The 26,400-nt window shown below is 39.3% G+C and overlaps 1 protein-coding gene across 1 annotated transcript in view; it reads left to right on the plus strand.

Annotated features, from left to right (window-relative positions):
- The window catches only part of LOC117554767 (ephrin type-A receptor 5), an 81,952-nt gene extending 63,763 nt beyond the window's left edge, over nt 1-18,189 (plus strand). Inside the window, exons 12-19 of the mRNA XM_034229277.1 lie at nt 3,393-3,578; nt 4,042-4,103; nt 7,172-7,239; nt 7,326-7,467; nt 9,003-9,152; nt 13,152-13,345; nt 14,432-14,596; nt 15,195-18,189. Of these exons, the coding sequence (XP_034085168.1) occupies nt 3,393-3,578; nt 4,042-4,103; nt 7,172-7,239; nt 7,326-7,467; nt 9,003-9,152; nt 13,152-13,345; nt 14,432-14,596; nt 15,195-15,306 (1,079 nt within the window). The 3' untranslated portion in view covers nt 15,307-18,189. The remainder of the gene's footprint in view (nt 1-3,392; nt 3,579-4,041; nt 4,104-7,171; nt 7,240-7,325; nt 7,468-9,002; nt 9,153-13,151; nt 13,346-14,431; nt 14,597-15,194) is intronic.
- Nucleotides 18,190-26,400: the final 8,211 nt, after the last annotated feature.

Here is a 26,400-nt window from a genome sequence, read left to right on the forward strand (position 1 = left end):
TGGCACCAGCTCTCTCTTTAACATTATTAATACAAATAAAGATTTGTCTTATAGAGTGGTTCCTAAAACTATCCTTTTAATGGTGATCAATATTGTAACCAATGAGATCGCTACTTTATTCACACGTGAATAAAAATCTCTTAAAGAATGATTTGTTAACATGATGAAAATATTGAAGAATATGGTTCTACTCTGTCAGTGTGTTTTAGGATGATTATCATTTTACTTTAATAGTTTCCTCTTTACTGCTATTTTGAATTTACCAATTGATTAATAAATCTTTCTATCTTTACGTATTTATGAAGTCAATTCAAGTTATTTAAATGTGCGTTTTGTGAATAAGTGTGTTTATGTGTAACTCACTCATTCCCGTTCTCCTTTTCTCCTCCCCTGGTTTTCTCAAGCCGTGACCCCGGCCTCCTCACTTCTAATCGACCATGCCAACTCCTCTGATTCTGTCTTCTCTTCAGTCCATCAGCTGTTGAATCCATCCGCTGTAACTTTTTTAGGCAGCCATTGGCCCAGTCACATCTGCAGCCCCATCATGCCACTGTTGTTGCACTCCTCCTTTACAGTCTCTCTGCTGTTTTTATGGAGGGCGGATTCTGCTCTCATGTCCTGTCTGAGGGGCTGATGAGAGTATCTCTCTGTATGTCAGCATGCTGTTTGGTTCTGGATGCCACAGGTGGAGATAGTTCTGGCTGCAGTCTTGATGTAGTCTTGTTGTTGTTGTTGGTTCAGCTCTGGTTCTCTGTCTGTACGATGGAGAAGGAGGAGTCTCCTGTTGGGTTAGGTCTTTTGTCTGCTTGGAGGGTCGGGATCAAAGCCTTTCTAACTCAGAGGGGGAGTCCAGGTCTCGGGACACCTTACCTATTGAAGTCTAGCACACTGATGTTAAATAAATCCAACCCTTTCCACTCTGTCTCTTTCTAATCATACTATCTGTCTTAGTTGTTAAATGCCATCTAAACAACATAATTAATGTCTACTAATGATATTACAAAAACTCACTCCAAAAATTGTTTCATCCATTGTTACATATTTACCCAACACAACTCTGAAATACTTACATGTTTCCAGCATCACATATTCCACACACTACGAACAAAAAAAAAAAAACATCCCCATATTTTCTCTCATTTTAAATCCCACTGTTACTTCGAACAATAGTAAACCTGCAGAGCACACCAATCGGATCACAGTAATGAAATTTGAATCAAGTGTAGGCCTATGTCTACTTTCTGAACATTTATTTATATTGTCTAAATTCCTTGTCTCTGATGTGCAAACAGTTCGAGTGTAAAATGTGTTTTTCACAATGTATTTACACTCTACAGATTCTTGAGTTTACCCATCTCCTGGTGCTGTCGTTGTAAAAAATGTTCAATTCCTTATTGTTTTGTACCAGTTTTCCAAAATCAGTTCTAATTAATATACTGGGCTATTGTCGTTGTTACTATTAACGTGCTTCCCGTCTTCAATACCGGCCAGCAATGTAATGAAAAATGTCAGGGGTGTGCTACCCCCTTTCAGCCACTAGATGGCAGCAGAAAAATGTCAAGGGTGTGATACCCCCTTTCAGCCACTAGATGGCAGCAGCAGAGGTCCGCAGACAATTGCTCACACAGGTATTTTAGGTATAAATCACACCGATTTATTCCCCGTACAGTTTGTCCAGCTTTTATAATGTGATGTTTATTTCAACAGGCTAGTGTACCTCGAATGATGAAACACAGATCGTGAAGAGCCCTTTATCCCACGTTAGCTTTTCAAATTAAGTTTACAGACAAAGGGAAATGCTCTCCCTCGATTTAAAATATAACTGACCTCTGGCTTTTAGCTTTCAGCCTTGGTCTGTTATTTAACCCCAGTTATAAACGGCGACCCGATCTAAAATATCGTGTTTCCAGGTTTTGTCGTGCAGGAATCAAACCTCGCAACCAAACAAACTGCACCGTCTCCACGCCACTCAGGAATAAACTACCTGCAGATCCGCGCCAAACTGCTCTATTTACGTTACGCAGGACTTTCCGTCTACCTGGCGATCAACGTTCACGTTTTGTATATAACTTTCCTAACATAGTAAAATATGCATTGTATATTCCATTTAAACTTCCTGGTCGTCTGGATTCTTCCTCAGCTTCGTTATATCTGGTACGTCGAGATCACCACTTGTTAGAGATTTAAAGGGATATCTGATCCGCTTTTCAAATCTCCGCGCGTCCCTATCAAGCTGGTTAATACAGGAAGGAATCCAGAGCTACCAAATAACCGTTTTAAACAATAATCTACTTTAATGATAATATGACAATGCAATACAATCAATACAGTACAAATTGAATACAAATTACCCTTGGGATCCCGAATTTACCTGCACATGTGCCAGCCAGAGGAAAGAGGCTGAACACCGCGTGTGTGTCTGTTTATACTCTTTGACAATGGGAGGAGTTATCAGATCCTCCCATTTAGAGCTCATTGATTGGCAGCCCAAATATCACAGACACCTCCGACCTTAGGTTTCCCCAACCACTGTAGCTAGATAAGTTGAATGCAAATCAAGACATGCTCTCACCTTCCCCCCCATCTTCCTTTGTCCTCAAAAACACATGTCAACAATTAAGCTAAGCACTGTAAGAAAGTGACAGCTCGTAAGGCTATAAATGGTGTTTGTGCTCTGTTGAAAAAGGTTTTCATTTGCAACATCCTTAAGCTTTCTTGCTGAGCAGAAGTGAAATAGATCTACTTAGTAAAACATTTAATTTGCTTTCCAGGCTCCTATCTGTAGTGATAATTACATTTTTGTTCAGTGGTGCTTGCCCAGTACAGAAGTCAAACATTTGGTTGTTTTGCGATTCTGATGCCAAACAACATAAACTACGGTGGCCGACAGGTCAGGAAAAACATTTCCTGCCTGAAGCTCAAAACACAACGGAAATCAAGGGACACTTAAAAGTGATGCACACAGCTGGGACCGGAAAGCTAGTTGATGTTTGTGATTATATTTGAATTGATTCTGAAGTTAAAGCACCTTTCTCCAAATGGAAATGTTTTGGGCTGTGGTAGCACGTTAACCTCTGTCAGCAACCATTATAAACAATGGACAGCCATAGATGGATATATTAGCTTAGAAATAACTGAAGATGCCCTCATAAGAAAATTAGCATTGTTCATTATTTTGAAACCTAAACATTTTTGTTTATGTATTTTGTTTTTGTTCTTCTGAGATTCTATAGATAACTGATCAGCAGTAGCAACTCAAATTCAAGATTAGGTTTGCCGCCTTAAAATTCAATTTATTAGTTTTAGGTTACTATGAAAGCTTTGGTTTTAACTGAAGGACTGCACTTCTGTGACGTGTGAGACCAAAGTCATGCTCCATCTCTTTGCCTCAGGGGAGTTTGGTGAGGTGTGCAGCGGACCACTGAGGCTTCCCGGGAAAAGAGAGATCCAGGTTGCCATCAAGACCTTGAAAGTAGGCTACACGGAACAGCAGAGGCGCGACTTCCTGTGGGAAGCGTCCATCATGGGCCAGTTCAACCATCCGAACATCATCCGTCTGGAGGGCGTGGTCACCAAGAGTGAGTCATCAGCATGTCTGTTTCTCGTTTGGAGCCCAATGTTCACCTTGTGAGATTTATAACACATGTCACACTGCAGATTACTGGGACTTCTCATGTGGCAGTTGTACTGTGTAGATGTAGACCAATCTGAAACTCTACTTCAGTCTTTAAGCTGGTCTTTGTCACGGTTGTTCAACATCCATCAGACTCAACTGCTCTTCATCAGTCAGGCTCACATGTTTCTCTGACAGCTTCGACTGTGCTTTATCAAGCTCAGTTGTACTTCTGAAATGAACTTTTACTGACTTGTACATACCATATATGTGTTCAAGTGGTACAGTACCACATTTAATTGCATATGTAAAACAATATAATATAAATAGCTGATACCTAAGTGAGAAAATAATACAATTACAAATGATTTTATTTAATGTATTATTGTTTTTGTGATTAAATTAATTCAGAATATTTGTCTTCTTAGGCAAGCCAGTGATGATCATCACTGAATACATGGAGAACGGATCACTGGACACTTTTCTCAAGGTAGGAACAAGGATGTTTGTGGGGAATCTAGGGAGAAGGATGTTATGAGTGAAATAGGATGAAAGGTGGCGGGGATTATGAGGAAAAGTCCGATAATAATTATATGAAGGAGACGGTTGATAAAGAGAAGGATGAGAGGGAGAAAAGGGAAACAGAAGGGGAAGCAGAGGAGGAAAGTTAACAGACACAATTGATTCTCAAAAATCAATACAAAAATAATTGTTACGCAGCATATTTGTGGTACATGAAAATGAAGTGGACTGGGCTCTCCGACATAAATAAGTAGTGGTCTGTACTGAAGTAAGTGGCACAGGGAGGAGAGTCACCAATGCCAAATTAGAAGGACAACAATCACAGGGGTGAAAGAGATGTTTAATCCTCTGGAAAGGAAACATATTTATAAGAGCTGTTTGTAGAGTTGATACACCACGGAGGGAGAATATGTCCACCAAAGCTATCATTAGTCCAATTCAATAAATAATCATTCTACACATCCAAGCAGAAATATGCGGGGAAAGAATATGTTATGGATAGACACATTTTTGAGTGTAAACAACACAGATGGACTGAAGTTGGTAGGTGCTGCATTGACGTCTTTCAAGGGGAAAGCAATGTTACATTTTGCATTCAAGTTGCCACGATTCCTCTTTCTCTAAAGCATTTAAGACAGAATTCAATCTTACTGAACAATCCGAGGAGCCCAGACACTGCGTCTATATACTTCAGATTTTAAAACAATTTTGAAATGTGTATTAACTCCATCGACAAGACGGATCACTTTGCCAGAAAATATGAAAGACATCTGAGCACTCAGGGTCTGGAATCACGTCCTCACTGTCTAGACAATTTGGACTTCGCTGAGAGGGAGAAGGTAATGAAGGCTGGCAATCCACCTGAATGGAGTGATCCCTCTCCAGAGCACTTAAGTCCATTCACTGGTTGCAATTGCAAGATGCTCAGTTGGCGGACAAGGCTACATCCTGCATGAAAAAGAGTCAACCTCCGGCAGCAGATGGCTAATGGAGAGATGATAGAAATATGGTCGTACGATTGCATGAAGGTAAGGGCATATTTCAGAGCATGGAAACGTAGGAAAGGTGAGAATAATATGGGGGTGTGCTTGTAAGAGAATGCAGACTGGAACGAGGAAAGTACTTTGCCTGAACAAGATGTTCTGCGATGGGAGGAAGTTGCGAGACAAAAGAGGAAGGATGTTCTGTGGTCACTTGGAAAACTGCTGACGTAACTGCCCTGTGTGCCATGGGGAGTAATCAGGGATGGCAAAGTGAGGCAGAAGAGTTGGGAGACCAGCAGGCGGAGCAGCATGAACAACCCTGTGAAGTAATTACATGGATGGCTGGTATATTGAGGCCGGTGCAAATGACACAGCCGTGAGAGAACCAGTGGTTGGACTGGCTCCCGGATTAAGGGTCACAGCTACGGACAATGAAGTATGAGGCTCATAACTCACATCTTTGGCTTAACATCTCATTTCCCATGTTAGTGGGACGCTCTGCTGCTGGGGATGAATGGGGAAAGAAGTAGTTGCATTAGTGAGAGAAAACATGAGAAGGGAAGAGAGCTACATTTCTACTGTGGACATGTGGGAAAAGGATGAGTGGAAGGTTGGATCGTTGACATTTGGATTGGCCGAAGCTTGGGCTTTGAGAGCTGTCATTGAGAGAAAACTCTGATTCGAGTCAGCCTGGTGGAAAGGTTTTCCATGGGAGAGGAACAAGTGTTTGCCAAGATTTAAATGTGATTTCATCAATGTTTTGTTGTAAGGCTAACACCTTCTTATTAGCTGTTTATTGGGCAGAAAAACCTCCTTTCATTTGAGGTAGTGGGTTCCGCCAGCTATTCCAAAACCCAATAGTCGAAGAAATGTCTCAATTTAAGGAAAGCCCATTTTCTTATCAGCCGGTAATCCCGAAAACAGGTGGCCATTGTTACGCAATTTCACACTCTACCTGCAGTGAGCAAATGGCTATATTATAATCGTCAATACGTTTTTCTGGCTATGGTGAAGGCATAACCTGATCTATTTGGCCTCTGGTTGGCTTACCCTGGCTTCCTGTTTGAGGTTAATGGTTCAAAGCTACATTAGCTGTAACTAGCATAACACCCTAAAACGGGTTGCATGCAGTTGCATTGTGGGTGTTGGTATTGACAAGAAAGAAGAATGTCTGGGATAAAAAAGACTTAAGAAATCTTACGTTCTGCTGCATCAATTTCTTTAAAAGAGTAACAGTGTTATAAGAGTGCAATGCTAAATCATGAGTGGAGAACTCGTTTACATCCCTTCAAGGAAATACCTCCTGACAAGCATACAGTGGCAGAGAGAAAGAACATTCTGTCCTTGGCAAAAGGTTCTTTGCCCCATAATCATTTTTTGCTTAGTTATTAAAAAGGCCTAATTACTAACTTGGGGTATGGAGATTTGAAGGTCCCACTAGAGGGAAAGAAGGAATGAGAAAGTGGCCGCGACTTGCTCGAGGGCAGGGCGATTTAATAAAACATGCTGTGACTCTGGACAGCAGAGCAGCAACGACCTTTGTCTGTATTTGTAATTATTTGATTATTTGTAATTTTTGGGAATGAGAGGCAAGGAGAGTAAGATGCAATAATGTGTTCCCCCTATACAATCTTTCACTCCCATAAAGCTGTGAGTTGAAGTTGGATGTTTTTGCAGAGGTCTGTGTTGCGATACTATTACTTACAGTAATTGGCTTTGTGGCATGAGTGGCTGTGTGGCTTTATAGCTTGAAGGCACTTTTTAAACGTTGATAATGGAATGCTTGGCCATCATTTCTTCAGAGGTCATACATGATCTCTATCTTTTTTTCTTTTTATATTGCAAGTTGAGCTTTGCAGGCTAAACATGGGAAACATTATAGAAAATAACCTGCATTGATCCACATTGTTACCCAGCAGTTTTCCAAACAATTCTGATGTCAAACCACTTTTGAACTCATTATCATGACGTGGCCATTACTTTGAACTGTTTTCATAGACTGTATGAAGTTGTTTATCTAAAGAAACAGCTTTCTTTCTGTTCTTACCTTCAGAAAAACGATGGCCAGTTTACTGTAATCCAGCTGGTTGGGATGCTGCGGGGAATTGCCTCTGGCATGAGGTACGCAAACACACAATGTATTACTGAATGCATCCTTAGGTCACAGTGCTTGGATTTAAACCTCTCCTTTGTCTGTATACATGCAGATATCTCTCCGACATGGGCTACGTTCACCGTGATCTCGCGGCCCGTAACATCCTGGTCAACAGTAACCTGGTGTCTAAAGTGTCAGATTTCGGCCTGTCCCGAGTCCTGGAAGATGACGCAGAGGCTACGTACACCACACGGGTAAGACTGAGCATGTTGTTGTATGTATAATAGGGCTGCAACTACTTGTTATTTTCATTGTCAATGTATCCATACATGATTTTTCAGGTAATCCAGCCTACAAAAATCTCTGACCAAGTTTGATCCCAATTCAGCAGGACATCAAAGTTCTGAAGTTCATTGTAGAGATTCATCAATTGCAATCTTCTTGTCCAGTTCCCCTTTTTGAGATTTGAAAGTCCTACCTGCAGATACAGATTATTTCCAAGAGCTATATTTGGTATAGACAAACATTTTTGAAACGTTTCTGTGAGTAAGGACAGCTTTTTTTCAACTTGCAGGTGTTTTAAACTGTGGACTTCATTCTTTAGCTTTTATCCAGCAGGTACATTTCCTATCTATAAACCCAACCAGATTCATTTCTGCAGCATTAACTCCACTAAAGCCAAACCGTTGTAAGTGATAATTACAGTAGAGTTTTTGTTGTTTTCTGTTTTCTTTACTCGCACTCAAGCTCTTTTACACTAAGTTGAAGAATTTGATTGTCATGCAAGTGGATTTTTGAGACTAATGTATAGATCTGCACATCAATCATTTTTGAGCAGTAGTGTTACAGAGAGAACAAGTCTAAGTACACTACACGACCCCATGTTGTGTCTTCGAGGTCATTTTATATTCAATCTGGTGTGTATCTATGTATGTGTACAGTGAATTGCGATATAACAAACTTTTGATTACGTTGAAAACTACAACCAACACACACATATATTTGCATTCACACATACACACTCAAAGGCGGCAGCAGCGGGTTTTAAATGAAGCTGTGTGTCCCAGGCCTAGTGGAGTCCTGTCAGCCAGAGACCAGCTGCTTCCTGCAGGAGCCAATTAGTGCTCGCTCGGTCTCTGCAACTCTCAATTAGCACCGAGTCGTGCTGCCTTAGCGCCCAAATATCCTGTCATTCACCTCTCACTGTGGCGGGCTACATCTCTTCTTCTCCTCTCCCACTCTCTGACAGAGCAGTGCGAATAACGTTATTCACACCCTTCAAATAGTCAGACCCTGAGATATCCCGCTGCTGTGTTCATCAATACTGCATCAAGCTAATTTCACCACTCATCAGCCGAACACACATTTTCTTCTGGAAACTCAGCAGTCATCCTGTGAACTTTTCTATCTTTCCTATGAAAGAGCGATAATGAAGCAGAGGAATGTCACACCCCCCTAACAGTTGGGACAGGGAATTTGAAAGTGAATCTCTGCTTCATGAATGTGTTCCTTAATTGGTATTCATTAGTGTAATCGTCGGTTGGACCACATGCAGCAGAAGTGTCTCAATTAAGGTCTGTTCTTTGTGCAACAAAATGTGAAAATGTTCAATGCCTGCAGCTGTATGTCTTTACCAAAAGATCGTTTTTGTTGTACAGCACTGAGTTGATGTCGATGTAAACGTATCAGAGCTATTCATTTCAAGCACCAAAACACGTAAGAGTTATATTTTCTAAACCCAGTTTCAGTATTTTTTTTTTTAAAGTCATCTCGTTACATTTTTTCAAAGGGTGGGAAGATTCCTATTCGCTGGACGGCTCCCGAGGCGATCGCTTACAGGAAGTTCACCTCGGCCAGCGACGTTTGGAGTTACGGGATCGTCATGTGGGAAGTGATGTCATATGGAGAGAGGCCATACTGGGAGATGTCCAATCAAGATGTAAGTTTGATTTGATTTCGCTGTATGATTCTTCAGTTTGAACTATTCACCCCATAATTCAAAATCGAAAGCAAGTGTTCAACCAGGGGTGCATGCAAAAAAGCAGGATTATACAATAGCCATGAAACATTTTAGTAACTGTTTTGCTGCTTTTCAATCCAACCAGATCTTCATTGGCATTGTCTTTCCTCTAATTAACACAATATCTTGTTAGTTTAATCCATAGAAATTCATTGTCAATTTCACGTTTTACATGGGGATTATGTACCGGACTATACTATATAACTTCCTAGAGTTGCCTGGCAACCTTTCAAGAGCCAAGAAGACATGGTCTGGCAATTAGCAAATGAAATATATGGTATATCTCATTAGTCACTTTCAGAGGTGCTGGTAGACACTTGTTACCATTTGACAGAGCCAATTTCACTCGGTCTCCCGGCTGTGGCTATTGATCTTCTCATCTAATTCTCCGCCAGTAAACGAACGAGTATATTTCCTGAAATGTAATTTTTTTTTTCCTGAAGAGTCTTTCAAAAGACGTTGTTTGTCTGTTTTCAGCAAATTAAGTTTGATCCTCAACTAGGACAGCCTTTTTAGCCTTGGGGTTGAGACAAGAGTCATTATTGTTTTTTTTGTATTATTATAAAGATTTTCACAGTGGGTACCAAAAGTATCTAGAAAACAAAAAGTATTTACAACAAACATAAGTAATACTTCAATCCATCAATCAATCAAAGACAAAAACGAGGAAAATCAAGTCTTTGTTTTTCATGATTACAGGTATATTGATATTTGTTATATAGTTATCATTAAATAAAATATATGTTTAAGCTACTGTTATAGTGAAATTAGTTTGTTATATTATAATGATGCATGGGACCATTTGAAAATGTCTTATGACAATAAACCTGGCTGCAATTTAATATATTATCCCAAAAAACATCCAAATATACTTTAAAAAATGATATATAGTGGAAAATATATATTTATTCAACAAACAATTATCAAGTTATTGTGTTAAGTCTTTTTTGATCTGCGATACAATGATAAATCACTTATTCAAAACTAAATCAGTTTATAAGTTGACAACATCAAATGATTTATTTCTATAAAAGTAAAAAAAAATTACGCAAAACTCCATGCAATGTTTTATTGGGAACTTATGAATTGCCGACGGAGAAATAGGAAGAAAAATACCTGTAAGGTGAAATATAACGTGTTTCCTGTCAGAAATGGAGGTTGAAATAGGGAGGGCTATGCGGGAAGCTGTTATTATAAATATATTACTGCAAAGTGTGGACAATGAGGAGGAAAAACCTTAATGGAAACAAACAGCGAGACATGGCAGGGTGTAGGGAAAGGAGGGAGACAGGTGAAAACACATGGAGGTGCTGAGCTAAGCAGAAAACCATGAGCAGGGGAAATAACAGGCTTTCTATATATATATATATATATATATATATATATATATACCCATTATCCTTATGGGCAAAACTGTTGGTAAAATGGAACAGGAGGCCTTTCTTTCATCCCGGGGTGTATATAGCCACAGTGGGTATTTTTGTTGTTTATAGCACAGCAGACACACATGAATACTGTTTACACCCAGGCATACATTTAATTATGTTTTGATTTTATAGGTATTTTTGGAAATGGCATTCATCGTTAATAACTTATCGGATAAATCTCTTTTTTTTTTATCATGTTGTGTTTTTGTAAGCCTCACATATTTTAGAATGTTGTGTTTTTTGACCTTGATTTTTATTCATGCAAAGTCAAAAAAAAAATCTCACGACTTCATATTTTTTCATAAAATCCCCCACATTTTATTTTTAATTATATACATTCTTTACCATATTAATATTTTGTACTTTTCATATTATGTTATACAACATTTGTGCATTCTCTAAAGGTGTGTATGCTTGTTTATGTGGGTTAAATATAAAAAAATATATATAAATAATAGGTTTATATAACACATTAGGGTCTAAGGACAGAGGGTGTCGTATTATCATACTGATATTCTGTACAAACTGTGAAGTCCACTGAGACAAATGTAACATTTGTGATATTGGGCTATATAAATAAACATTGATTGATTGATTGACATTAGAGCCTAAGGTTTCAAGAAGCAGCAATTTAAGAAATATTTGGCAAAATGTAAATGTGTTACTGCTGGCAGTTAGTTACTCAGCAAGATGAAGAAGAGAAGGTGATGAAGACAAACGGGGGGCAGGTAGCACCTACTTCAATTTGCAGCCCTGAGGTCATTTTAATGAGGAAAACTGCCATCCTGTCACTAACCGATGAGTGAGAATGTAGCATTTCCCACCCACCCACCCTCTCACACACTCATATGTACGCATACCCCTCCGGTGACCTCCTCATCCCCTCCTTCAGGCCCCTCCCTCCTCCTTCTGGTTATTAGGCCGTCTGTCTGAGAGAAGTCTGGAGAGGAGCTGAAGATGAGAGGAGAGCAGAGGAGAAGGCGTTTGATGTTTAATTGAAAGCGTTATGCTGGATTTTCTCTGATCTGCGGCAGAAAGTCTCTGGCTCTCACACTCTCTTTCCCTAAGCTCTCTCCTTCTGTTTCCCATTTCTACCCCTTTTTCCTCCTCTCCTTCGCCCTCTCTTTTGTCTCCTAAAATGTGCAATCTCTGTCTGTTTTCTTTTCCTTCCTTCTCGCCCACTCTGTCTTTTCTTTACCTCCTCTGATCTTTCCTCCCTGCCAGTCAGCATGTGTAGTTCTTCTCCTCTCTCAGCACGATGTGATGCTTCTCTCTCGTGCGCGCCTTCCTTCGAGCTTACGTTCCCTTTCATTTCGTGTGTGAGAGTCCTATCACATCTGTCTTTTGTGAGAATTTGACTCAAGCAAAGGCTGTCATGAACTCGACAAATCAATTCCCTGCAGTGTCTTGCTCTGGCAGAACTAGGCTGAAATAACTCCAGCCGTGCTATCCAATGCGGGGTCTAACAGAGAGAGCCGCGGTTTATTTATTATTCATCTAAACTCAATTTTAGACCCCCCTCCAAAAAAAACAACATTTCTGTGATTCAGTGCTGCATCTTGCGGAAATGATTAACTGGGCCATGCAGCGGATCAAATACACGAATGATGCTTTGTTGATCCTCGCAGGGGAGTTGGTTTTAACTTCACGGAGGTTTCAGCGTAGGGTCAGATAGAAGGCAGCAGCATCCCTGAAGCAAAATACCCGGATTCATAGGAGATGTGGAAGTAACTCTACTTTACTAGTTTGTTGTGGTCCTGCTGGGAAAAAGTTATTACATGGTTATGCGTCAAACAAGATCGGTCCTCTCCATGCAGTAGATTTCTCAAACTCTTTTTCTTTCATCTTTTCAAAGGTAATAATGGAGGTCTCTCTGGTGCATGTTGCATCATCGTATGCCCTCAAAAACACACAATGCAGACTCAAATTGGGGACACTTCTTCTCTTAAATCCCAAGTTTTAAACACGCTTTAAAATCCTTTTGTCAGATTTGAAAGATGTAACAGCTGCATGGCTAAATATTGCTCTGTGATGATAACACCCTGTTTGGTTTAAGTTGAACAGTGAACAATTAGTATGTTGCAGTTACAGATACTATTAAATGCCTTTTATATTATAGATTTTATCAGATTTATTTATGAACTATTGACGCAAGAGAAATGCTATTGTTTTTATTTCATTTGGGTTTGTTGACATTGTGTGTAAGTGTTGTTTTTAATGTAGACCCGAGGAAGCATATGTTAATGTGGTAATAAAAAATGGGAATCCGAAGTATAATTGTTTTTTGTAAATACATAATATGTTTGGAGGAGAGGGTTGAGACATGACAATTGAGGTTTCACGGATATGTCCAACTGAGTGTTACTCTTTATCCTTCTTAGCTTGAATGACGACTCATTTGTTAGTACTTCTTTCCTGATTTATTGTACCACTTTTTCTTTTTAAATCCTGACCCCTATTTGTGTTTCTCTATCCCATTTTTCTCTCGCAGGTAATAAAGGCAGTGGAGGAGAGCTATAGGTTGCCGGGTCCTATGGACTGCCCCGAGGCTCTGTACCATCTAATGATGGACTGCTGGCAGCGAGAACGCAGCAACCGGCCCAAGTTTGATGAAATCGTCTGTCTACTAGACAAACTCATACGCAATCCCAGCTCATTAAAAAAACTGGTCAACTCTTCACACAGGTAAGGTTTCCCTGCACAATATATACAAATATAATATGATATTTGAATAACATATACATGTCTTTAAATGTTAGCCTTTTTGTGAATATTTTTTAATATTTCAGGACTTATTTATCACTCGCACTTCTAGTAAAAAACCTTTCAAGAAAATATGAATATTTGTTTTTTCACAGGCTTTTTTATCTTAGAAAATGCATTGTTTGAATTGAACTTTTCATTCTTAAACCCAGGTCTGCAAGCTCATAGATGTAGCAATTCAAATTAAATGTAAAATTAGTCTCCATTGAAGACTTGTCTGGCTGCATAATAAAATCGGATGGACATAGTCTCTAACGGCAGCATGCCGGCAAAGAAGAGGAGAGAAATAAATGAAAATTGCTCAATTTCTCAGCAACTCCACATTAGTGTGAATTGGATGTGTGTTGTATTCAGTGGGGTATCTTCTGATAATCGTAACAGTGGAATATTCAATTAGTATTTCCCCACTATGTACATGCATTACATTAGTGTATAATGGCATGAAACGGCTATAAACGCTAGGACATTTAGCCAGACAGCCTCATTACTATATTTCCTTTGTACAGATAATGAAGTGATGTGAAATGTTTCTCTTTCCCACTTACACACACAAACAGACACATGAACAGGGTTAATAATGTAATGCCATAACAGCCCATGCAATAACATGTGACAGTTAGCCAGATTAAAGAGACGCCTGTCCTTGTTCCACACTTCTCTCCTGTCCTAGCTACAGCGTGGAGAATGCTGTTAGCTTGCATGAGCGTGTCTCTTTGATAGCGTGGAGAGTGAGCGGAATCACAAAGAGTTTTGAGTGGACAGCGTTTTCAGCTTTGCGTGATGGTGCACAACTAGCATAATGAAGCATCACTGTCAGGACTTCGGAGCTCAGCCCTGGGCCTCAAAATGTATTTGATTGCACCGTTCCTTAGTATTTATATGATGATGTTAAACAGGGCTGGTGCGAATGAAGTCTTTAAATTGTGCCAATGAATACTCCCTGAAAAAAAGCATGCTTACATTTGATTACTGTCTTACGCTTTCTTTTTCTGCTATTCATCTTCTCAGGGTTTCCAACCTGTTAGTGGAGCATGCCAGTGTGGAGGGGAGCTGCAGCGCTCGGAGTCAGACGGTGGGCGAGTGGCTCGACTCCATCAAGATGGGGCGCTACACTGAGCTCTTCATGGAAGGAGGTTACTCTTCACTGGAGACAGTGGCTCAGATGACTTCAGAGTAAGGCCACTTATACAAATACAAGCATGAAGAAGCACTAGTATGTATTTTTAAATAAGCTAATACACCTCTTTGTCATAATCTTTTATAGGGACTATTTATTTGTGGTAGGAAGTTGATTTTAGAAGTCAATTAGCATGATACAGACTAAAATGCAGCACTTAGAAAAACTGAAGTAATTTATCATTGCTGCTTTTTTTATGTAGAGGAGCAATAAACATTGTCAAAAAAAGGTTTCTGAAGGTCCGAACAATATGCACAATGTACAGATAGCTACAGTTACTCAGAATGACTTATCAATAACTTGATAACTATGATAACTAAGTCTCAGTATGACTTATAAATAATGGCATTATTTTATATTGCTATTATCCCGATATCTGAGAGCTTGCCTAATAACACATTTATTCTCTTGCTTTTAAAAACACTGTGCTACAACATCAATATAAATAGTATCAAAATGCTGATTGTATAAAACCTTAACATCACTTTTTTTGTAAGTAAAGGGATTTTCTTATCACTTGCATTCTGTTGTTTTGTATTTGTTAGCAGACTGCTTGATAAATAAGGGCCTTGTTTTTTCTGTGCTGTTTTTCAGGGATCTCCGAAGAGTAGGAGTGAGCCTTGCCGGTCATCAAAAAAAAATTATCACTAGCATTCAAGAGATGAGAGTCCATATGAACAGCACCAACTCTACTGTAAACATCTGATGCATATGTACAGGCATGCGCACACACACAAATACACACAGTATATGGACCTAGTATGTGACGAAAAAGACTGAGATTTGCAGCTTAGCACTTTCTACGGACAAAGGCACCCGATGTTTATGGATCTAAACTGGAGAATCCACACATTTGTGGTTGGTGTGTGTGGAGTTTGCTTGTGGTGTCATCGGGGGGATTTGACATTGCAGCAGTTAAACCAAACTGAACTGAACTGAACTGAGTGGTGCTTCACCGAGGAAAGAGAGCGTGGGGCAACATCATTTTAAATATTCAGTTTCTGTGACTCTTGAGCATTGTGAAGTCTCTGTTTGGATTCTCTCAGATCAAACATGAATCATAGCCTGCAGATCTGGCTCTGAGAGCAACCAGCACTTTTTGGCTCTATAACAAATATGGGAGTTTCACGCAGCAGGCTCAAACTGAACTTTCTCAGCCTGTTTCAGGTGATTTGAACCCAGTGGATCTGAACATTTTGTCTGACAATTCTCTCTGGAAATGGAGTTCCATCACGAGTCATTGAGCTGATCGCCATTCTCAGGTGGGGAAAATGTAATAATGCATCAAGAGCAACGTGATCATTAGCTTCAGTCTTTGCTTTGCCATGCTGATGTGCTTTGGATGTTGTTTTCCTGACTCAGGCAGGTCTTCATGCGACAGGACTTCATTTTTAACACAGCTGTACCAGACTCATATTTAGCATCATATACGCTATTATCTTCTAAAGCAAGACAAGATTACAAAATGAACAACTTCGTTGTTGAAAGAGACTGAATATATATAATAGAATAGTCTTTGACAAGTGACCCGTCTTGGTCTAGCTTTGTCCAGAAAAGTTTTGGTTTTATCGAAACAAAGTTAGAAAAACCATGAGAAAATACAGGTCTTTACGAATAATGACTCCTCTGGCTGAATGTATAGCACTACACAACACATTACGCTTGGTTGCAGCATCAACTTGGTATTCAAATGCTATCGAATAGGGCTAGAATGTGAGGATAGAACCATTCTGGTCCTAAATCTAGCTTCTGAATGAATCTGATGATTGTAGAAGACATTGAGCTGGCATCCTGTCATCTTTGCTCTGAAACTGTAGAAATTCCCAAAAATACCTTGATGGGTTTTTGAAAAACTCATTAAGTTATCAAGTCCTAAACCACACAGATTCTGATTTAAAATGGCTTCATCTAACTGTATACTTTACGCATGTTTTATTGGGAATTTCACTCGGATGCCGGTCAACCCTTTGTTCTAGCAACATCATCAAAATCAGTCAGCTTCACCTCGAGGTATAGAAAGAACTGAGATCTACTGGAACCAATTATCTGATACTGATAGATCCTTCTCCTAGATTCTGATAGACCTTCATACACGTTCTACAATGGACATTGAAAATGCCATGTTCTAATGGAAATATCACGTCATGTTTCAAGGAACTTCAAGGAGGATTCAGCTGGGAGATTCATATGGAAATGCAAGTACTGTTTGATCAATCCGGATGAACGATTGCTCTAGTGATTGATTAAGGAACTTCCATTCAGATTCTCATGGAAAGGATTGCCCCGATTCTGGTGGTACTGTTTACTGTCATTTTTATGGAACCCTTCGCTCAGATTTTAATGATATCTCTACTAGGATTCCAATGCAGCCTTCACTCAAGAGTGCACTCAGATTTTATGGAGCCTTCACTTACAACCGACAACCTTCAGGTACCGCAGGAAACCCTCAGCAATCTGTTCAGTTCACCAAGCCGTAGTCTCTCTCCACTACCTGTCTGACACATCACAATACACCTCATTCTTATGGAACTGCTGAAGAAAAAGGAGGCAATATTGATAATCATTTATTTATTTATAATTGTTTTTAAAAAATGAGTAAAATGGTGTTTGTTTCATCGTTATACTCTCTCTTGGACTACTGAGCAGCTCTGCCTACATGTCTTTCATGTATATAATGTATTATATATTTAAAGCAGGGAGCATTGTTCTTCTGTCTACCATCCTGTGGACAAGTTGGTATTGATCAAGCATCTCATTAGTAAATAGTGACAATTATTCTGAATCAGCATTCCTGCTACTCTGGCACTCTGAGGTGGGGGCAACCAGCACATCTGTCTTCATATATGGGTGCCCAAAAGGGTAGCAAAATTATCAAATATTCATGTTTTGTTGATGGTAATTGTGTTTCATTTCAAGTTTTGGTGAAAGACCTAGAAATATTTCCAGAGGCCCTCAATGAGACATACTTGCAGGTGTGGGCACAGGGATGGATATATGTACTTCTGATATGGTTTAAAGGTATACAATGATGTCAATGACCAATCCCTTGCTTTACTTCTCTTTGGTATGTCAAAAATTGCTACTCGGTGCTTTATTGATAAAACGTAACCCTTCCCCCTTTTGTTCATCTGAGCGGCAAATTAGTTCTGACGGTATATTTATCTTCTTTGCAGATGACATACTAATATTTTTCTTGGTAATACGCAGTGTACTGCTAGTGCTGTGGCTTAAGAGTGGAAACGAAATGAGATTGTAAAGTTAGTTTTTTAAGAAGTGGTTTCTCCTGACTGTTTGAAGAGTATAGAAAAGCACAGAAGAAGATTGTAAGGTTTTAAAGGGGGTATTTCACTTTTTTTGGAGGAAATGTCCCTCGAGGAGTTAAATAGAGGGCCTCATTGGTGGAAAAAAGCCACCTTACTTGCCACCTGATCAAGATTACATTGCATTTAGCTGACGCTTTTGTCCAAAGCGACTTACAATAAGTACATTCGACCAGGAAGACACAACCTTGAAGAAAACAGAATCATATAAGTATATCAGGTTTCATAGAGCCAAACATTTCAAGTGCTACTCAACTGGCTTTAGGTAATCCAGTCCTTTATTGGTATAAAAGTGCTTCGTTAATCGTTCTAACGCTCGAAGTGGAGTCGAAAGATCATGGTCATGTTTCTTGACTGGTTTTATAACAGATTGTCAGTGAGGAATGGTCACAATTCGTATTCTTTATGGGCATCTGTTTTTAAAAGTCAAAATGTTCTACCAAAGTGAAAGTTTTCTTGAAAGATAAACATCTGCATAGTCATTTTAGTCTAGAAGTATCACTTTGGAGGTTTGGCGCCAATGTGTGTGGGATTGTACTAGATCCTGGGAAAAATGGCTGCCAAAATAGCTATTTAGCATCAAAATATGTGGGTATGTCCCTCTATTAAGCCAAATTGTACATTTTTATTCAACCAAGTTTCCTTCTAAGACTCAAAAGTGAGTCCTACTTTTGGCATTCAAACATGTATCATGGTTATGCAGATCTTTAATTGAGCGGGGAAAGCATCAACAATATGGTGAATCTTTTATAGACAGTAATAGGCATGTACAGAGAAAGTAATTGTGCTGGCTGATCAATACCGCAGGCGTTAGATGACGTTTTCACAGTGTTCTGATCCCTCCCAAATGTCATGTTATTGGCTTTTTTACAACAAACTTAATTTCAACTTAAAGCCCACACCTGGGTTATGAACAATTGGTGAATAGTACACACTTATAAGTGCCTCTCATCTTACGAGCACCATTTATTTTCCTCCCCTGCCAAAATGCTATGCCCCAATTGTGCCCCAACTTTCTATGTAATTTGCTTGTTGCCAACAATATCTACAGGCAATAAGAAGAATGTCAGACATGTTGGAACTAATTTAATTTGCACTTTATTAGAAATCTTGTGCCCTTTTTGTTTGACTAAAAATGTCTATAGGTGACTGAATTTTCAGTGTCAAAGTTTTTCTTAATGATTTAATATATAGATATAATTACAGTATTCCCACTTCATATTCTCAATGCTTCCCATAGTTTTAAATTTGACAGTTAAGCACAAAGCATTGGTGATATTTTTTAAAGACAAATCAGAGCTATATATATGGAAAAGCGTTATTGATGTAGAGCACCATTTTCTTGTGTACGGCACAACGATACACCTTCAGAACGTAAGCACAGGGTCGGATAGGAATTTTAAAGGACGGTGAACCAACGATATGACTTTGTACACGCGTCAATAGCACTAGCCCTCGATGTCAACAAACTGTGGTGTTTGGCATTTTTTGCATTACCACTTGTAAAAAGCAGGTGTTGATGTGTCACTGGAAACAATACAGCTTAGTTGATAGTTGTTGCTGTGTGAGACATCTTCATTAATTCAAGTGATTTACTGTCAGCACTTTTGCAACGACGTGATTTTATTCTGGTCGTCTCTTTGTTAAACAACTGGAAGAAACAAAGCACAGCCAACCAGCAGAGACTTGTAAAGATTGTTGGTGTGTTGTTTCTCTACAATGACTTCCAGCTGTATCTCTCATCAAACATGCAGTAAGGTGTTATGCAGGAGCCCGTTTTTAGTGTCAAATGACATTACCAACATGTTTAATGTTACATCTGATTCAACAACTTTGTAGTTTGAATATGACTTTCAGAAGAGGGTAATCTAATTTGTTCACACCAATATAAACAGACATTTCCAGAACAAGTACTTGCAGGTGTACTTATTGACATTTTTGATTGAAAGCACCGCATAAACCGTCGAATAGGAGGTTTGACTGGATTCTAGCAAATGTACAAAAGCAATACTTAATTTCTTGTCTTTCAAAAAACATATGCACACACAAGTGCATGGCAATTTAACAACCATAAAAGGTTGCACTGACATCTGACTGGATTTTAAAATTATAGTGTTGGTATCTTTAAAAAATGTTAAAAATGGGTACATTTATTGGCTCATGGAAATGTGGTCAAAGTGGAACATGTGCAGCTTTCACTCAAAATATCAACATGCAGGTTTGCAGTTATTAGGTTTTCCCCAGGTCAAAGACAACAATCAATTTATCAATAATTCACTCATAAGGTTTTATGAATAACTGTTTTGTGATTCTTTGAAAGCACAGTAAAGATAATATTGGTGTGCTATTGGTTTGTCTTTGAGACTGTCATGTATTATGTTTGTGTTGATGTTTTTGTAGTGTGTTATAAAATTCTATATTTTTGCAATAAAACTTTTAAAACATCAACTGTTGAGGTAGCTGTTATTGTCTTATAACCTGACAGTTAGGGTCCCTGCATGATATACACAACAGGGGTTTCATTAGATATTGTTTTAATCTATGCATATGGAACCATCCTAACTAGGGCTAATGACCTAACATAAAGAAACGTGTGCTCTGAAGTTGTACTAATATCTATTAAACACACAGATATGCCACTTGACAACAAGTCATGCTAGCAGTTTGGCTCTATGTCTGACAATGAGTTGGTCACTTAACTTTGGAGCAGAATGAAATATTTTAACATCTGATGGATAGATTTTGCTCAAATTGGGTACAGCCATTCGTGGTCTCCATTGGCTGAATCCAACTGACTTTGGTGGCCCATTGACTTTTCATCTAGTGCCACCAGAAGTTCAATTTGTGTACCTATCCAGTAAAATATCTTCTTGGAACAATTGGATGGATCCCCCTAGGATTTTGTTCAGACATTCATATCATTTATATAATTGTATCATTAAATGTGATAACTTTGGTGATCCCTTCACTTCCAATTTAGTGCCAACATCAGGTCCACATTTAAATATTTCCGATACTTTGTTTTATGACCAAATATTTTTAGAGCATTTTCTTCAATATCGTAGTTATTTATTTGGTGCTAATTAGTAAATGGTGAGGTAATAGTAAGGTAATGTTTTTTCCATGTAATGGTATATGTGGATGCAGCTGAGTGCAAATCGTATCCCTGTTACTGTTCCGACTGTTCATTTTAACCAGTTAATAGACCAAACTACATAATGTGAACTGTTTTGAAGCCTAACATACTTTGTTGGGATTTGTGTTTCGTCTGTGTTTATATCCCTTGTTCGTTACTATGTAATGAGCTATTCAGCTAAACAACATAATTCCGGAAAGACGTTTCCCGGCAATGCAATTAGGCATGGTGTATTGATCGAAATACCAAATTGTCAGGGTAACAAATGGAGAATAAAACCCAGAGGCAGTTGTTGATCCACCAAGCAAATCCAATACTGCCCTGGTAAAGTAAAGAAGGCTAGCCTCAATAACATCGTCCCCATATATGTGCTGAGCTATTTGGTGAAATGTATTGTCAACGGTGCTTCATAGCTGACAACACAATCGAGTAGAATACAGTTCATGGTGGGGTTACAGTGATTATAAGCAGTGAAGTATTGTAAAATGCATAATGTTTTAAACCTGATGATGCAAGACCCGGCAATGATGTGTCTGTCAGATGCATTAGCTGCTGATGTCAGCAACTCGGGTTGTGTGCTCGCTCAAGGGTGAAAGCGTTGCTAACAATTAGCATACTATACAACACTGGTATATCTGATTTTGCATACAAATTCATACCGTGTGGTTTATTGCCACTATGTAGGATTTCTTTTGGCAGGTTTTACAATAGAAAATAATCGCTTAATGGCCTTTGCGAGAAAGAAAATCTCAAAATCACACGTTTCATGATTTGAGCGTTAACCTTGAATCATTTGTGAAGGTTCTGACAGTGCTACAGTAGTTTATATGTAAATATCAGCACCAAGTGTGTGTGCGTGTGTTTTTATGATGTCAAATCAAGCCTGGCTGATCTCTGGGGGAATCCGCTGCCTGCATGGCTCCAGGTGATTATTGCACTCACACACACATACATGTATGAAGGTGAAATTAGCCATTGCACCATCAGTATGGCTATTACCAAAACCTCTGTATCAGCGACATGAGGAAAAGAGTGTGTGTGTGTGTGTGTGTGTGTGTGTGTGTGTGTGTGTGTGTGTGTGTGTGTGTGTGTGTGTGTGTGTGTGTGTGTGTGTGTGTGTGTGTGTGTGTGTGTGTGTGTGTGTGTGTGTGTGTGTGTGTGTGTGTGTGTGTGTGTGTGTGTGTGTGTGTGTGTGTGTGTGTGGTGTGTGTGTGTGTGTGTGTGTGTGTGTTGTGTGTGTGTGTGTGTGTGTGTGTGTGTGTGTGTGTGTGTGTGTGTGTGTGTGTGTGTGTGTGTGTGTGTGTGTGTGTGTGTGTGTGTGTGTGTGTGTGTGTGTGTGTGTGTGTGTGTGTGTGTGTGTGTGTGTGTGTGTGTGTGTGTGTGGGGATCGGGATTGCACTGGGGCCATATATTCCCACTGGTGCTGACTGGGATAGTTCTTGGATAGATGGACAGGCGTGTGTTTCCATACATGCCTGCTTGTTTACCTCTCTGTGTTTTGACTGTCTCCGCCTGCCACACGCCTGTAAATCTTCATATCTGCATGACATTCTTTTTGTGACTCTATTAGGTCTCCCTGTCTGGCTTTGTGCTCTGTCGAAGTCTGCTGCTCTTTACGGTCTCGTCGTCTACGCCACCGTCACTGTGTCAGTCTAAAGTCAGGTATCCCAGGGCGTGATAAAGTAATTTTCTATTGAAGAGGTGTCAGTGGTCCACGCGTCCCCAGGGTCATTTGAAAATTCATTGCAGGGGTGTCTCTTTAATCATTATGAGTGACCTTCAGCAGAACCTTAACTGTCAGTTTAGGCGTGATAGTGTGAGTGTCTGTGAATCTATGGGTCTTTGTGTAAGTATGTCAGAATGTAGGCGTGTGTGTGGGTGCGCTTTTCTCTATCTGTATGCATTTGTAATTATGCACATCTACACCTGTCTGCTTTGCTTGTTTGTTATATATGGGCTGATTATGACATTTATGCTATTTTTATTTCTTAAGATGCAGGTTATCGTAGGAGTTGTGCAGGAAAGTGGGTCCAGGAAGTACTTTGCAGTCAAAGGATGGTGCTGATGCAGTATTTAGTGGGCTGCTTGTTTAAAATGGAAGTGCTGTTTTAAAGCAGGCTTCACCTTTTATATTGTTTTGGTATTTTTTCCAAGAAGGAATCATTTCTGAGTTGAAATATTAACTGCTTCTCTTTGCTTTCCTACTGCAAAAATACCCTTAAGAGCAATTCCCTTTCATTACAATCTCATTACAATACATATTTTTGAAATTGCAATGTTTTTGTCGTTGTTTTTATTCTTTTTAATCATCTTATAAATGGATTTTGGGAGTGTAAAAGTCCACTTTCCGTTTGATAGTTGCTATCAAAGTTGATATTGTTATTGATAGAAATGATCCTTTTCCACTTTAATAGCAAATATAGATGTTCTTTATATTCTCCTTATATCCAGGTCCTGGCCTCCTGGCTGTCAAAACGTAATGTTTTAAATCACTTTTGTGAGCTCAAGACTTATATGGCCAGATAAAACTACTCGCTTTCTTTTTCCTCCGTATAGCAGCCACACTCTACACCCATTAAACTGTAACAGGGGGTATGACCCAGACCAAATAAGCTGCTGGTAAATAGCCTTATCCATTCTGCTACTGATCCAAGAAGGCTGCCATAAGAGGGCCGTGTGATGTCAAGTGGCTGGCAAGGACACACATGTACACACACAGACACACACTAGCAGTCTGGCAGGTCTTTGTGTAGTGCTGGAGATAACTCAACACACACATTGGCGCTTGCTCTCACTGTCTCGCACACACAGTATCTTTCTCCTTCATACGACGGCAGCCACAGGGACGTATTTGTCACTTGCCCAGATGTTTTTCCAAGGTCCTTTATTCGAAGCAGTCAATCATATGAGCAGAAATGCCCCTAATGTGAAGTCCCTGTGGTGCAATGGCCGTGTGGGTGTGTTAAAGTTTGTGTGTGTGCACCCATGCATGTGTGTGGAAGGTCCGTCAAGGTGAGATGAAAGTGCATTTGACCTGAGACACAGGGGGGTAATATATTTATAACAACGACAATACAGCGTACACACTCATACAGTTGCTATTTCTCCGGCTTAATGAGGTCTGTCACTCTGAAACACACACACATATATACACACACGTTTTAAGTGACTTGGGCAGGCACACACTCTCTGTTGCTATTTCCTTCATGAAATCAAGCATCTTGAATGCTCACAAACCCATTTCCAGTGATGAAATAATGTGCAATGACTTAATGAAAATGCATGTGAGTTAATGCATAGAAGAATATGTCAAAATCATGGCTAACATGTCAGATCTGTAAATAAAAAACGTTGTTCATGTTATGGTGAGATCATATTTTTCTATTTTATGATCAAGAAAAATGCAAAAAAAACTGAGAATAAAGGTGGAAAGCACTTGAAGAATTCCCTGTCAAAACCTGCATGCATGATGTGCCACATTTGGAGGTTGTTAGCCCCCTCAACCTTGCTCCATAATGAAGAGGTGCTGCCTGCCCACTGGGCTGTCTCGTCTGATAATTATTTTGACATTACCCACTGAGAGCTGGAAGGGAATTATCCTCAGCAGTGTCTGCCTGCCATACAGTACATTCCACATAATCAGCCTCGCTATGCATGGGTTCATTTGTGCACGAGTACAAAGTGTGTGTGCATGTGGAGCAGTGTTGAGAATAGCATGTTACAAATGGACTACAATCACTTTACTTTTTGTTGAAATAAATCATAGCAGTTACTTTTTAAATTGTGAAACTCAACACTTAAATCTGGAGGGTTTTTCAAAGAGGCCCTTTTATGCTTTTGGGGGTTTTCCCTTTCCTGCAGTGTGTTGTATATATTTGTGAGCATTTAAATGGTCTGCTAAGGCTAAAATCCCAAAGTTCACCCCAGAGGGAGTTTCTCTCCCGCACAGCCCCCCACCCCCCTGCCTGAATCGCCTCAATTTGACTACTTTGTTTACTTCCATAACATACTGACATCATTATGTAACATTCATGCTTCTATTGGCAAGCGCTCCAACATATTGTGCGTTATAGGCTAGTGGGCGGGACATTACTAAGTGGTCAACCAATCACAACCGAGCCGGCCAACTAACCAATCAGAGTAGACTGGGCTCTGGTTTCAGACAGAGGGTGAAAAGAGGTGCTTCATGCAGCGTGAGAAAAATAAAGTATTAAAGCATGAAAACATGTGACAGTAGAGACACAAAATACAATTATAAAAACTGAAAATTAGCACAATAGGGCCCCTTTTAAGCATCTTCTTGCTCTCATCCAAATTAACTGCTACTTTCCACATGCAAAGCCCCAGAACTTTGTTTACCAAACATTTGTTATCCCTCACAGTGATGCTTGCACAGTGCACCTACTCATTATTCTGGCTGGGTTTAGCACGTCGCATGCAGTAATGCAAAGCAGCAGCAACCCTCTGTGTAAGCACCCCGAGAGAGAGTACTGCCAGATGTTTCTCAGTTTGAACATGTCACAACATTTTTGGTTTGTGAAGCTGAAAATCTCTTTTTTTCTTTTGTAGAATTTAATTATTCTATGCAGTTTATGTAATAAATCTATGGATCTTTTTGGGAGCTTGAAATCTCCATAAATATGTTCAATTAACCCCATTTTTTCCAGTTTAGATAAGTTCAGTGAATTGCTGTGAATAGTAATTAGGTTCATTTCTGTTTATTAAAATTCAATCAGTTCCAATCAGTAAATAACAAAGCCTTTGATCCCAGAAAGTGTTGAACTTAAAATTCCAATTTAAATAGAGCACAATAATATGAGGTAGAAAATATATACCTTTTATGTTAAAATGCAATAATACAGAAAACAGGAAGCATCTTTCTGAAGAACTTGATATGAGAATTTGTGGTTTTCCTCAGATATGTATAAAGTGGAGTTAATGAGTGTCTGGGGGACCGTGACAAACACTCCATTTATCTTAATATTCGCTGCGCTCTGCATAGACAAAATAATGACTGCAATGCATCACCTGATATTGTATTTCAATGAAAAAAAAGCATGTGGATGTATGTGTATGTGTTTGAAAATGTTCTTTCTCAGTCAGTCCTCATGTACTGTATGAAACCTGCTCTATCATATCATATATGTGCAATACATCATATATGTGTAATGAAGAGACTCTTAGTCCAACACTGTCTCCTTGGAATTCCTTGCAATTAATTTAAATTGTGTGTTACATTCTATGGCCAATGCACATTATTGGCCAATGCAGAGCGTTTTGGGATACTCATGTAGCCCAGTCAATGAGTGCAATAACTCTACAAATAAGTCTTTGAGCAGCACAT

Source organism: Gymnodraco acuticeps, unplaced genomic scaffold, assembly GCF_902827175.1.
Source record: "Gymnodraco acuticeps unplaced genomic scaffold, fGymAcu1.1, whole genome shotgun sequence".
Lineage (NCBI taxonomy): Eukaryota > Metazoa > Chordata > Actinopteri > Perciformes > Bathydraconidae > Gymnodraco > Gymnodraco acuticeps.